At 40.0% G+C, this 15,174-nt stretch overlaps 1 protein-coding gene across 2 annotated transcripts in view; it reads right to left on the bottom strand.

Annotated features, from left to right (window-relative positions):
• LOC140329159 (sulfotransferase 6B1-like) overlaps positions 1 to 15,174 on the bottom strand; it is a 46,658-nt gene that overhangs the window by 12,312 nt on the left and 19,172 nt on the right. For both annotated transcript variants that reach the window (XM_072409281.1, XM_072409280.1), the window contains exons 5-7: positions 13,942 to 14,036; positions 12,250 to 12,406; positions 9 to 233 (exon numbers count right to left, since the gene is read on the bottom strand). In XM_072409281.1, the coding sequence (XP_072265382.1) occupies positions 9 to 233; positions 12,250 to 12,406; positions 13,942 to 14,036 (477 nt within the window). The remainder of the gene's footprint in view (positions 1 to 8; positions 234 to 12,249; positions 12,407 to 13,941; positions 14,037 to 15,174) is intronic.

The following is a 15,174-nucleotide window of genomic DNA, read 5'->3' as shown; positions in this document are numbered from 1 at the left end:
ACACTTACCACATTTTGGATATGTTATAATAAACACATCATCTTCTCTGGCTTCTAGTTTCTCCATGGCTTGAAAAGTTGCCTCACTGCAGAGAAGACTAGGGTACAGAATTCCTTTATATTTAAATTGCAGCTCTTCTGGTTTCATTTTGCTGGCCTTTTCTGCAACTTTCTTCATTTCTGCCCGGAATATCTCCTTCTTTGTTAGTTTCTCCTCACTAGAAGCCATCTTTCCTATAGAGTAGAAGCACAGAGACTGACAGAGTTGATACTAGAACTTCCTATTTAAAGGAGGCACAGGGAGGGGGAGGATTACACACCAAGCCTTTTTCTTGCACACATTCCCTTGGTTGTTACACAATGTCTAAACCAAAGCAAATAAAGAGTCAAATACAAATGAATACAACATACTCTGACCTACTAATAAGAATGACAAGTCACTTCCTGAACCTAGAGACACATGGAGACTTTCCAGCAATTTAACCACTTTTATTCTGTAATCCAAAACCTAAATTTACATAGAAAATAGTGGTTTGTGTCATCCACAAAGAAGTGGATTTAAAATTGGCTCAAAAAACCTGATCGCTTTTGATCTGTGCACTTTCTCTGTTAATTACCTGTATTGAAGCTGTCAATTTATTGCCCAGTTTAATTAATTAAGTTTAGGTGGATGATCAATTAGTGGATGGTAGATCGCTTGGTTTAAGGTGAATTGCCTAAAAGTTGCCATATGTAGGCCAAGCTTTAGGGCTACTATACAAATACATTGCACAAGCACAGATTAGCCTCATACATTTTAACCCAAAAGTTGGAATAACTCCGTTTATGTATTTGCGTCCTATAGATAGCACAATACTGTTACGATAACACTGATTCTTACACAAAGGTAGGGCCAAGAGGGTACTCAATTCTAAGCTATTAGTGGGTATATCTCGTTCATTCAGTCCATAAAGCAATAAGTGATCAAGAAGCGCTCTGATCCAATAGATGGATGAAATAATAAAACATAGGTATTATTATTTTTAATATTATTATCCAGTATTTATATAGCGCCAACATATTACACAGCACTTTACAAAGTCCATAGTCATGTCACTAGCTGTCCCTTTAAAGGAGCTCACAATCTAATGTCCCTACCATAGTCATATGTCTTTATTACAGTCTAAGGTTAATTTTGGGGAAAGCCAATTAACCTAACTGCATGTTTTTTAGAATTTGGGAGGAAACACATGCAAACTTAACTACACAACTAAATCAGTATACTTTTATATACTGTATATGTGTAGAATATAACATGAACTGAGATTATAAATATAATTTTGTCTCCTATGCTAGAGTTTATGCCCAAGACAAATAGCCGTGGCAAAAATCTAGTGTATGTGCAGCAGTCCCCTGACGTTGTTTGGTCCACCCTGGCGGAATGCTGAATGACCCGTTGGGAATGACTACTGTTCAGCCCTGTGGATTTGGTGGGTTGGTGCGCTCTCCTTTTCTGATTTGTACGGTTTGGTGCCTAGCTTGGAAACTAACCTGTCCCCTCTGCATGATTGAACAGGGAAAATGAGGTAACCCATTGATTATATCATCATATACATCCTTACATACGTAACAGGAATATTTTTGTAATGGTAACTGCCCAGAGTTTAGCTTCATAACTGCTAGCATACAAATAAAATATTTGGTTGAAGTCTCTTTTTCCTTGTATTATAAGTGGTAATTGACCCTCTTTGACCTGCAGATAGAAAATGGTCATGAGTATACTAAGGTGAACATGATTATGCAAAACTGTACTGCTTTTGGCTTTCTTCCTATCTAATCAGGGCAGGTGCACCTTGCCTCTGATATGTTTTCTTTTAAAACAGTAATTAACAGTTTTTTTCTCAGCATGTCTTTCCCTTGTGTTGGCATACAGTATATGATCAGTTATCTATGTTCTTGCCAGGGTTGAGCAGGTACATGCAGCTTTTTGGTGACTTAACAATGTCTTAGTATGGAATTAGATCTTCATAGATAAAGCAATCACTATAGATTTTCACACAATTCAGAATGTTTAACTGTCTGGCTGTCCAACAGCAAGTGTTGCTAGCCCATATATATTCCATTGATGTCTCAGTTTGTTGGCAATAGAATGCCTTCTTCCTTTTGTATGGCTTGGACATATGAACAGTAATTCAGTGTCCTTCAATATAGGTATATTTGTTCTTGGGTATACTTAACCTGGATGATTTTTTTTTATTAACCTATTATTTATAGTAGTATTTTAGGCTTACTAAAAGCTCCTCCCATGAACTACTTATATGAACTTTCACGGTGCTGTTCTGCCACTTCTTTAACAGTCATGACTGCCGTGAAATACCTGGTATCAGGAAGCATGCAAATTCACAACTGTAAAGTTCAGACCCAGCAAAGGGGTTACAAAATCTACACTGTGTAAACTTTGACATCATGAAGGTACACTGGGTATTTTGTAAGTGAGCCTGGTAGGGGTGGGAAGGGTCAGCTTTAAAGAAGCACAATTTGTTTTAATTGTGCAAGGAGTCAAACCCACCCAGCTAGGACTTTGGAGAGAAAAGATGTGTTAGGTGCTCCACTGTAGAAAAATTAATATACCCAGCATAAGTGAACTGAAGACCTTACTTGCTGTGGTCAGGGTGGCAGTAGAGGTATGTGGTCCTTAGTGGATGAAGGAACAGGTCTCAGACATACTAGTGGGGTCCAGTGGGATTTCCCTCCCTATCAATTGCCAAGTGCATTAGTAAGCTTTTGCACCCCAAGGTATTGCATTGCCTAGGGATCTGCGACTGGGACCATCTACTGTATCTTCTCAGGCACAGTCCAACTTATGCAAGAGAGAGGGCTAAGACAAATTCCAGCGTCAATAAATGCAACCACATGGATAGTGAGCTACTGCTTAAAGTGGAGCTGAAGTTCAGTTTTTAAAAATGTGGCATCAGGTTTAGGAACAGTTTAAAATATCCAAATTTTTTGAAAGAAAACAATTGTTTTGTCCATTAAAATACCATCAAATCAATGCAAATTACCGTCCAGCTAATGTTAGTGTTGTACCTAACTAACTAATGTAGCTGGAAATGGCTGTAAATAAATTGAATATTTGTAATAATGTAGAGAGGCCCATTATCAGCAACAATAAGTCTTGAGTTCCAATGGAATGTTGTGTTAACTAATGCATGTCTGTTAGTGTAAAAGGTTAATTGATCATTAGAAAAACCTTTTGTAATGATCTTACTACATGTTAGGGGTTGTTTATCTTCCCGCCGATTCCATGCTGTGTGCCATAGAAGTATAAAACATGGTTTATTCTGTCCAGTGATTTTCCTTTAGCCGTGCAGCCTTATATATTTTATTGGCATCCCTAACACCACTTTGTGAGTATATGCACAGCTGAAGGGGATTTCAGAGGCAAATAATTCCTGACTCTATCTTGCACTGCCATTGGCTGCTGGGACTTTATAGCCTCTCCGCTCCCAGTCACCAGTGCCTGTTGTAGCGTATAGCTAGGCTAATCTGTGCTGGACAGACAGTGGTCTGATTTACTGTTGCTGACTTGTTGCTTACCTGGGAGTTTATGCCGCCTGAACCAACATTTTCCCTGTGACCCTGACTCTGCTTGTGTTTTGCCCTCCCCTCGTGTACTTCGTTTGGTAGAGGGATAATAAGTGTATGACCTTTGCCTCTGTATTCTGGACTTGTCTCTGTTGGAATCTTGGTACTGCTTTATCTGTGGGCTCCTGGTCCTTTGCCAGCCCATCTTCAGACACCATCCTGGGGCAACCGTGTGCTTGGAAATGCAACCAGCTTCCACAGGCTGAGCGGGGGCTTACTATAGGTGAAGAGTGCAGTGTTAGAATGGGGGACTGGTGTCTGGTGGGGACTAGGACCTTACACTATGGCTGAAAAAAGTTACACTGATTAAACCCTGTTGTATCAGTTGGTGAGGTGGAAGACTGACTCAAAATGTCCAGAAACTTGCTCCCCAAACTTTTTAGTCTATTTTTGCAAGAAGGAATGAAGGCTATTCCATGTAAGAGATTGCCAAGAAACTGAAAATCTCCTACACTGCTGTGTACTACTCTCTCCACAGAGCTTAACAAACTGTCTCTGATTGCTAAAGAAAGAGGAGTGGAAGGCCTTGGTGTACAACTGTGCAAGAGGATAAGAATGTAGTTTGAGAATCAGAGGTCTCACAAACCATCAAATGACAACTCCATTAAATGGGACCCTCAAAATGCCAGTCTCAACAGTGAAGAAGAAACTCCGGAAGGCTTGTTTTTTTTTTTCAAGAGTTGCAATGAAAAAGCCCTATCTGAGAATGACCAATAAAAAGAAAAGATTGAGATCAGCAAAACATCATAAAACACCGGACATAGAAAGACTGGGGAAAAAGTCTTGAAAAGATGAACACAAGTTTGAGGTGTTCATATCACAAAGAAAAGCATGTGTCAGATGCAGACTAAATGAAAAGATGCTGGAGAATTGCTTAATACTACTCATTAAACATGGGGGAGTCAACTGGGGCGGGGGTGATGGCAATCTGGGGCTACATTTGTGGAAAAAAAGATTTTGGCAGGTTGAAAAGGACCCAATATAAAGAAGACTATCTCTCCATTTTACTACAGCATGCCATACCCTGTGGGCAGCATTTGATAGGAGCCAATTTTGTCCCCCAACAGAACAATGACTTAAAGCACACATTTTAACTATGCAAGGGCTATTTAATAAAGAATTATAAAGCTTCTGTGTAGGACGGAGGGACTAGCACAGTCACAGAGCTGCTATGGTGGCAGCTTGACTGAAAAGTACATAAAAAGTGCCCATCAAGTCAATCCAATTTAAGGGAGAATGCCCAAGGATTGCCAATCCATAGTTGCTGCAAATGGAGGTTTTTTTGACAAAATAAATTTTGAAATAAACAATTATTGCAAATAAAAAATCATTTTAACTCAACATTACCTTTTTAATATTCATTTCATACTGTTTTCTATTTAGACTCATTCATTTCTTTTCATGGAAGAAAAGAATTTTGCTAAATGACCCTAAACTTTTGGATGGCAGTGTACATGTACATTTCAAATCAATGACAAGCAGTCTGACTCATCATTTGGAAAAAAAAATTACGAAGAAAATATTTACCAATTCGGCAGTCATGCCAATATTGCTCAGGTAATACCCCTGTATGGCCAAAAAAGAAAGTGGCAAAACTTCACAAATCCTCTTTTTTGTCTATACAGAAGGAATAAACATCTATATGTTAGTGGGTTTATGTAAGTGATAAAGATTACCAGGAAACTGAAATAATTTGTCACAGATTCTATGAAGAAAAAAAAAGTAAATATGATTGTTGCTCAAAATTGAAAGAAATGCAGTTTAATTTAGTAATCTGAAAGCAATACAATAAGAATGTAAATGCAGGGAAGGAGAACCATAGTATGTGTTAATATTTCATCCTCAGGGTCCAGGTCATACTGTTAACATTCAGAATGCCTAATACTGCTATTGCTAGGACATTGGCATCCACAAAATAACTCTAAATCCATTACAATAATTATTTAAACATGGCAGATAAGTGAATTTACTAAGCTAACAAATTCATTATTTATTCAGGATTTGTAACACATTAAATTTAGTATAGTTGCAGATACACATTAGTAAAATCAGTGACATTTTGAAAATGTCTAGAACTTGCAATATTTATTATAGTTTAGCAAATCTCCAAGCTTTGTCCCAGCGAGATGTTGATGGAACTTTGCATCCATCTCCTTGCTCTGTTCTTCAGTGAAGAGGCTCTGCCAGTCTCCAACTTGTCCTGTTCCAAAACAAAATTTTGACAGGTAACTCTATTAGCTCCAAGACTGTCTGTGGCCATTGGCAGTAATAGCACTGACGAGTGCACTCATCAAGTGCACACGAGTGATTCATCAAGCAGAATCGGATGATGGCTCGCGCATTCGTATTCGCGATCCAAAATCGTACGCCGTTGCGCTATTCAGCAACTGAAAAAGCTCGCGCACGGAACCGCGCATATCCGGCAGCTTTTTACTGGCGATCTTGCATTAAAAGTCACTGTTCCCCTAAAAAATCATTCTTTCTAATGGCACACACATTACCCTTAGCCCTAAAAAAAAATATTTGCGCTGTTGAAATATTTTAAACATTTATGTGCGCTAAGAAAAACGCATATTTTTAAATCACTAATTTCTTTCCTGTTAGCCAAGAGTTAACCGAGTTCAACTCCTCTCTAATCGCCTTAATTGGCAGATTCGCGCCCCCTATTGCTCATTATCATGAAGGCAGGAATCCGGCCGGCAGTGAGAAGGCGCGTGTGTGAGCGCACTCGTCCCTGGACCGCGGTAGACCGCGTTCGCTGGCCGCGCGTACTTTCGCGCTTCCAGCAATCGCGGATTTTGTTGATGAATCGGGCACTGTCTCACTATCCTGTATTCCAGTTTTACACAAGAACTGTGATGAAACTGTCTCTCATTCTTGTTGCACAAGATATAGGAAAAACAGAACCACTCTTGAGCTCTTGTTTTTACAATTCTTTCTTATTTGGTAAAGTTAGATTTTTGATCATCTTGTCAGTTTCTCTCAAATCCCCATAGTTGCTTCATACACATTGGAGCAGATACAAGGTAATATTAAATGTTTCCTTTACAGTAATCTAGGTCTTTCAAGTTTGACATGCTTGTTGTACACCATTTTTAAAGAATAACATTATAAACATTTACAAAATTGTTTCAAATGTATATTAAAGGTAACACTTGATTGTTCTGGGTGACTGTTCTGTCTGCCCTCATATCATGAATGGCTTACAGATACCTGAAACCCAGGAGTTTAGGCTTCAGATAAGGAAAGGATTCTTCACTGTAAGGTCTGTGAAAATGTGGAATCAGCATCCTCACGGAGTAGTTTAAGAAACTACTATAGATTGCCTTAAGAAAAAGCTGGATGATTTCTAGAAGCACAGAATATAACGGGGTATTAAGGCTTTAAAGTAAAAATAACAGTGACTGTTGATCCAGGGAACATCTGATTGCCTCACGGAATCAGGAAGGAAGGGTTTTTTTGTCTTCCTCTGGACAAACTATGTCTTATAGGGTTTTAAATCTGGTATATGTTTATTTCCCTAGTGGTTGAACTTGATGGACCTATGTCTTTTTTCAACCTAACCTACTATGTAACTTTCTTGATAAAACATAACTTATCATCTTCTCCTCTTAAAATGTAAAAACTTCTGACATTATTTTATGTAAATACCATTGTCCCTAAAACACAAGTATACTTTCTTGCGGCCACCATAAAATGATTACCATGAATTACATTTGCATTACTGAAAAACACATCACAGCACAAAAGTGTGATACAACCCTTAACAATCTTGTTTCTCCCTCAGCCTGTATCTGGACAGTAAAAGAAGAAGCAGTCGACTGATGTACTCATGGGCATACTACTTAAGCACAAACAGTGGAGCACAACTGAGTAATTCCTTCTGTGCTGCTTCTCTCTCTCCCATTCTACACTGTGCTGTGCATGGAACTCCAAGAGACTGATTGCAGGTGATCTGCAGGTACAGGTAGTGCCCAGGGTTACATACGAGATAGGGACTTTAGATTTGTTGTTAAGTTGAATTTGTATGGTTAAAATTCAAACAAATTAAAAAAAAAACAAAACCTTTCTGGAGCCTGGACATTCATTAACTTCTGGAGGAAGCTGTGCTTTGATATGCAAAAAGAAAACTAATGACCAAGACAAACTCTGCAGTTAAGAGTTAGAAAAGCTTGCAGAAGAGCTCAGTCCTTAAGACCACCCACTTAGTTGTTTTTAGCAAAAGACTTCTTCTCCAAGTTATGCAAACGGCCCCCTCCCCCAAATCAAGCCTCTGTCCTGCACACGTGCAAGCAGGGAAGTCCCGTTCCTATCTAGGAGTCATCTGTATGTCGGGTGTCCTTAACTTGGGGACTACCTGTAGTCCCCAAGTTAAGGACATTTAAAACTGCCTTTATTGATTAGAAGGCTGAATTAAATTGAATCCTATTGTCTACCTGAAGCTCCCAATGTAAACATCTGTTGATTTCTAAAATCTAGGCTTTAAACTGCTGTATTACTATATATATTATTTAATGTCCATCCATAATCAGGACCCATAGCACTTCTATTTAAACAGCAGGCAAGGTGATGTTGAGACCCTGGTCACGTGCCCAAATCTTAAGTGCCAAAATTTTGAGTGCAATGGGAATTATTTACGGGGAATTGACACAAGAATTGGAACAGACTTGGACGTGCTTTTTAACTCTGCCACTCCCATCTTCTGCCTTTGGACTGATTTATCGACCTGTACTTCAATACATCCTCTGCTGCTGCTGCCATTCTGAACTGGTATTTCATCAAACCATCTCTTTGATTGAATCATCATACCCCACTCCTGGAACTCAGTAAGTTTAGAAGCCTCACTTCAACCCATATTACAGGACTGCCTCTCATGAACTTCAGATTGCCATATTGTTTATTGTACACATATGGTTCGCAGTTATCTGTAAAAATGTATTATTCACCCTGCTCTCTCTTTGTTGGCACTACTCCCTGCACTCCCCAGTCTGATAACTCATTGTCTCTCTGCTCCTTCACGCTCCTTATTTCTCTGTCTGTGCTCCTGCAACTTTTTACTTTACTAATACTCTCTGGTGACATCTCACCCAACCCAGGTCCCCCACGCAGCCTCTCTCTTCCATATACTCTCAGCAAGACACTCCATTCTCCTAACCTCATCCCCATTCACCCTACCCATAAGTCCTTACCCCCTCTTTCTGGCAATCTATGGAATGCCTGATCTGTTGGCAATAAATGAACCTCCATACACAACCTTCTCCTTTCTAAATCTCTGAACTTTCTGGCTCTCACTGAAACTTGGCCTTTCCTCCTCTGACTCTGCCTCTGCTGCTGCTCTCTCCTATGGAGGCCTGCACTTTACACATACCCCCAGGCCTGGCAACAAAGTAGGGGGTGGAGTGGGTCTCATTCTCTCACCTAGCTGTACATACAGAGTCCTTCCTACCCCATGCTCTCTGGATTTCACCTCTTTTGAAGTCCACGCTGTCTGTCTCTTTAGCCCCTTACCCCTCATTATTGCTGTTGTCTACCACCCCCCTGGCCCAGTATCGCAATTTGTGGATAACATTGCCTCCTGGTTCCAACACATTCTTTCCCATGACCTTCCCACCCTCATCCTTGGTGACTTTAATGTTGCAGTAGATAAGTCCAACCTTCCCTCCTCATCCAAACTGCTCTCCATTACCACCTCATTTGGACTCACACAGAACATCAATGGCCCCACACACATAGCCGGACACATTTTAGACTGGTATTTTCAAAACTTTTCAACCTCACCCTCCTTCTCAACTCACCATTTCCCCTTTCTGATCACAACCTTATTACCCTCAACCTATCGAGCTCCTGCACTCCTTTACCACACCCCAGACCTAGTCAATGGCAGAAAGAAATCCGTAACCTCGACCACGACCTTTTCTCAAACTGCCTTGCATCCCCAACCCCCGCACTCTCCAAAATCACCTCCCCAGATGAAGCCACCCTGTTTAACCACTCTCTTTCCCTGGCTTTGTATAAAGTTGCCCCTTCCACCTTCCTGTACCTCCACCCTGCCAAACCTTGAGCCCGGGCACAACAATCACACCAAACAGCTACAAAAGACTGTTCGTGCAGCTGAGTGGAGAAAGTGGAGAAAATCTGGTCTCAGTGCTGACTTCATGGACTACAAAGCCAAGCTACTAAGCTTTAATACTGAGTTCACTGTCACCAAGAAAAATTACTTCTCTGCTGCTTCCAACACACGCAGCCCCTTCTCAACAATTGACTCCCTCCTAAACACCTGCTCCCCCCACAACAACCATCTATTCCCAAGACATTGCCACCTACATTAGAGATAAAATAGACAAAATAAGACATACCGTATTTTTCGGACCATAAGACGCACCAGTTTTTAGAGAAGGGAAATGAAGAAAAAAAAGATTCTGAAACAAATAGTGTCCTAAAATATTTTATGTGCATTAAAAACCAACAGCACACAGAAGACAGGAGAAAAGCTGGAGGGGGGCTATACAGGGGGGTTGGGACAGCAGCTGAGGAGAATGCTGAACAGAAGACAGGAGAAAAGCCAAGGGGGGCTATACAGGGGGGTTGGGACAGCAGCTGAGGAGAATGCTGAACAGAAGACAGGAGAAAAGGAGGAGGGGGCTACACAGGGGGCACGGGACAGCAGCAGGAGACGTACCTCGCTGAACAGGAGACAGGAGAAAAGCCGGAGGGGGGGCTATACAGGGGGCATGGGACAGCAGCAGGAGATGTAGCAGAGGAGAAAACTGTGGAGAGACGGCCCGGGCAAGCTGTGAGGCCGCACACGGGCACAGAGGAACAGATGAGAGGTAAGAAGGAAGGCTACATTTGGACCATAAGACGCAGGGACTTTTTCCCCCCACTTCTGGGGGGGAAAAAGTGCATCTTATGGTCCGAAAAATACGGTAATATCTTGGCTCACTGAGCCACTCAAACCATACCCACCCCTTCCACCTGTAAATCATCACTGGCCATCCTCAGACCTGTTACTGTGGACGAAGTCTTTTCTCTTCTCTCATCATCTCCATCTACTACCTGTCCGCTTGACTTAATTCTCTCTGATCTCTGATCATTCCTCCATCCTGGCCCCTGCCCTAACCAAACTATTTAGTTCTCCTTTTCTACCGGTAAATACCCCTCCACTTTCAAACATGCCAAAATTCTCCCTATCCTATAGAAAGCCTCACTGGACCCCTCCCTACCCTATAACTACCGTCCCTTCTCCCATTTGTCTCCAAACTTCTTGAATGCCTTCTCTACAAAAGTTTCACCCATTACCTGAGCACCAACTCTCTCCTTGACCCTCTCGAATCTGGCTTCTGAGCTGCCCATTCCACTGAAACAGCCCTCACTAAAGTGGCCAATGACCTCATCAGAGCTAAGTCTCAAGGCAACTTTTCCCTGCTCCTTCTCCTTGATCTTTCCTTTGACACTGTTGATCACCCCATTCTAATACAAATCATGCGCTCCATTGGTGTCAGTGACACTGCTCTCTCTTGGTTTACTTCCTATCTGTCTGACCTCTCCTTTCAATTTTCTTTCAATGGTAACTCCTCCTCGCCCACTCTCCTCCCTGTTGGTGTTCCCCAAGGGTCAGTCCTTAGACCGGTTCTCTTTTCTCTGTACACCTCCTCTCTCAGTGGTCTCATATCCTCCTTTGGCTTACAGTACCATCTGTATGCTGATGACCCTCAAATCTATCTGTCTACCCCTGACCTGTCTCCCTCAGTCCTGGATAAGGTTTCATGCTGCCTGTCGGCCATATCATCATGGAAGTCTGATCGATTCCTGTAACTCAACCTAGATAAAACATAATTCATCATCCCCCCCTCAAATTCCTAAACCTTTACCCTGAGACCACCAAACTCCTTGTACATACTCTTGTCATCTCTCGTCTGGACTACTGTAACCTCCTCCTCTCTGGTATTCCACTAACCCGACTCTCTCCTCTACAATCTATTATGAATGCTGCAGCCAGACTCATCCATCCTTCCCACCCCTCCTCTTCCGCTGCATCTCTCTGCAGATCTCTACACTGGCTTCCTTTATACCTTAAAATCAAATTCAAGCTCCTGTGCTTTGCCTTCAAATCCCTCCACAGTTGTTGTTCCACTTACATTTCTGACCTAGTAAAAACATGCTCCTTAGCTGTTCTCTCTGCTCCTACAATTACCTACTAATGACTTCCTCACTCATAACCTCATCACATGCACTGATACAAAACTTCTCTAGAGCTGCCCCAACTCTCTGGAATGGTCTTCCTCGTCCTATTCAGCTTGCTCCTACTTTCTACTCATTTAAAAGAGCACTCAAAACCCATTTTCTCAAACTTGCCTACCCATCTTCTTCTGTCTTTTGAAACCATCACTATCTCCCACCATATCTCTCATCCTATTGTGTGTAAATTCCCCCCTCCCCTCCTAGATTGTAAGCTCTTCGGGGCATGGGTCCTCTCCTCCCTTAGAACTGTCTGTATTCGTCTGTCATTGGCAACCCCTATTTAATGTACAGTGCTGCATAATAAGTTGGCACTGTATAAATCCTGTTTAATAATATCATTATTAATAATAATAACAATAATAATATATTTTAGAATTGTTGCTACCTTTTCTGAAGAGAGCTTCACCAATTTTCCCATGTGTGTTTTTAGATTTCTCTTTCATAGATGTAAAAGACGTTCGTCTTTCTACCTCGCGAAGTTGCTCTTCTGTCAAAGGAAGTCTAAAAAACTCTGATATTTTTTTCAGTTGTGTTAGAGAATCCTTAAAGTGAAAAGAAACAAAATACATTGGGTTAAAGAAGAAGAATCATGATGAGGCTGATTTTCTAATTCCAAAGTTGTAAATCCGAAGTCACTCAAAAAGAAGGTGAAGATTTGATTCAATTATCCGATCCCATGCAGATACAATTTTTAAACACTTTACTTATGAATGGATAATTGTGATCCATGAAAAGTGCATCATTGCTCTTTTTTAAGTGATAGTTTTAAATCCTATAGTAAATCAGCCTCTTTTTTAAAATGAGTGTAAAAATGTGTGGATAATAAAAATTTAGAGATAGCCACCTTCTTGGTGTTTTATTAGGGTTTTAGAAAATGAATACATAATACAAAATGAATTGGGGAATAACCACAGAAATGAGTATAGCAGCATAAAAAATATTATATCTGGTTACAATTCCAAATTGACTAAATATCATACCACTAGGAAAAGAAGAAGGGGAGTGGGGGTAAAAAAAGGGGCGGGAAGTAGGGAACAGAACCTCACATTACTTTTTGCACAATAAACCTATTACAATGGAGCAAAACATACATTGAAATGATATGTGAAAATCAAACCCCTTGACAACCTCCTATATATAATTAAGTAATATGTTCATTAATTCCAAGTTTGATCAGAAAATTCAAGGGTGTTTTTAAGCATACGAGTCAGCCTATCTCTAGTAAAGGTTTTCTATGCTTTAGCCAGGGCAATTCAGGCTGCTAACAAGATGTAACTAGATGATCTTTTGAGGGGCTTGGACTGGGGTAGATCTATCCTATTGACCAAGATGCACTCTGGCAATACTTTTAGAGACGCCTAAAGAATAGATGAAAGCATAAGAAAAACCTTTGCTCAAAACCTCAAACAGAACTATTTTGTAATGCATAAACACACACATCATAGTATTTACAAGGCTTGGTTTTCAGCTTCAGGTCTGTCTCAAACTCAACCCGGATATCAGTCAATCGTCCAGAATGAATAAAGCCAAACATCACTGATGTTCAGTAATAGGATTAGTTGCCTAGGGCATTGACGGGTATGTAGTATTTATCATAACCTTCGGGCTGGATTGGCTCAATTGTATCCACCTGTTAAAGTCACTTATGATTTATGACACTTATGGCTGTATGCTTACTTGTCAGGGACATATAACTATATAGGTATAACTAATGGCTCAGCCAAGCTAGCTGATAGACAATCAACATATATAGTGTACAGTCACAGTGACAGCTGTCAATGGCCACTGGCTGGATTGGCTGGACCATACACTAAAACTGCTAGTTGCTATACTTGTCTGTGTTCGGGTTAATTTTGCAACTGTAAAAAGTTCAATCAAAGTGACCCCAATGTTCATCAATTGGGGTCAGTTTGATTGAACTTTTGGCAAACTGAACAGTGCTAAATTTGACCAGCACTGATGATTACTAGTAATCTTGCAGAAAGCACAGTATTTATTTCAAACTACTGTTGCATTTATATATTACTTTTAAAGAAAGAGATGTGAGAGCAAATAGCTATAGAAAAATTAAGCTTACTGTTTTCATAGCTTCAAATGTAACAGCCATGACTTTTTCATCATCCACGTATTTGTTCCACTCAGATACATATTCAAAATATGATCCATAACACACTTAAACACAAAGAAAACTTATAAGGTACAGAAAACAAAATCTAAAATGACTACATATTAATACATTTATACCCATTAATCGGCTATATATCTTTACAAATCAAGAAAAAAAAACAATGAACCAGAAGTTAATCTGCTTATGGTAGTCCAAAGCATCCCTGAAAGATACCCATAAAGAAAAGTACAATTATCTATTGGCCCCTCCCTACAAAGAGTAATGAAGAAATGTAAATGTTACTTCTTTATTTGAAATGTGCCATTTGGGAGATAAAATACAACTATAGTACTGGTCAGTGAGCAAGATCTACTTTTATGTTAAGAATTAGACTTGACCCAACAACTATTGTTGTTTGGAGGACTTCAAGCTGGAATTAAACCTGGTGCCCCACAACACTTGAAGAATCAAAGCTGGAGGTGCAGTGAGCTGTGCTAACAGTATCTGCCTAATAGAACATCCTAGATGGGTAGTACTATTGATACTTTTTTCCACTGGTGAAACGCAATGGATAACGATACTTTAAGCACATCTATCCTTGAGCGCTTGCCATGTTTCTTCACTTTGTTTTGACTTGTCTATTAGGTGGTGTATTAAGCATTTATTTAAAGCCTACAAGGTTACTTTGCCCACAGCAAAATTATATTTCACAGAATACATAAATCAGTGTTTGGAGCTTATTGTATTTATTGGATATGTTCATGACTTTGTAGTAGATAACAATCTCCATGCCAAATCCAAATATAATGTTTATGACTTGACACAAAAGTTGTTTTTTTAAATGAATAGGACTAAGGCTACGTACACATGTATATATTATTCGTTGGATAACGAACGATTATTAATGACAAATCAACAATTGTTAGCGATTATTTTGAATGATCATATAGTGCATGATTCTGTGCATGCTGTAATGATACCAATAATTAATGATAATAAGATAATCCACCAACAATGTATAGACACTAGACCGTTTGAAAGATGCAGGAAGTGACATTTACAGGATGAAGTGACGTAGAAGAAAACACAGCTCTGAGTAATACAAAAAGAGCATATTCACGAACGATCATTCATTTTGCCAACAAACATTCAGCCTGAAGATTTCACTTACCTCTCTCTGCAATATGCCTTTTTAGCTGTTCT

Source organism: Pyxicephalus adspersus, chromosome 4 (genome assembly GCF_032062135.1).
Source record: "Pyxicephalus adspersus chromosome 4, UCB_Pads_2.0, whole genome shotgun sequence".
In the NCBI taxonomy this organism is placed as follows: Eukaryota; Metazoa; Chordata; class Amphibia; order Anura; family Pyxicephalidae; genus Pyxicephalus; species Pyxicephalus adspersus.
Note: the sequence above shows the minus strand (reverse complement) of the source record. Positions and strands in the feature narration are given on the sequence as shown.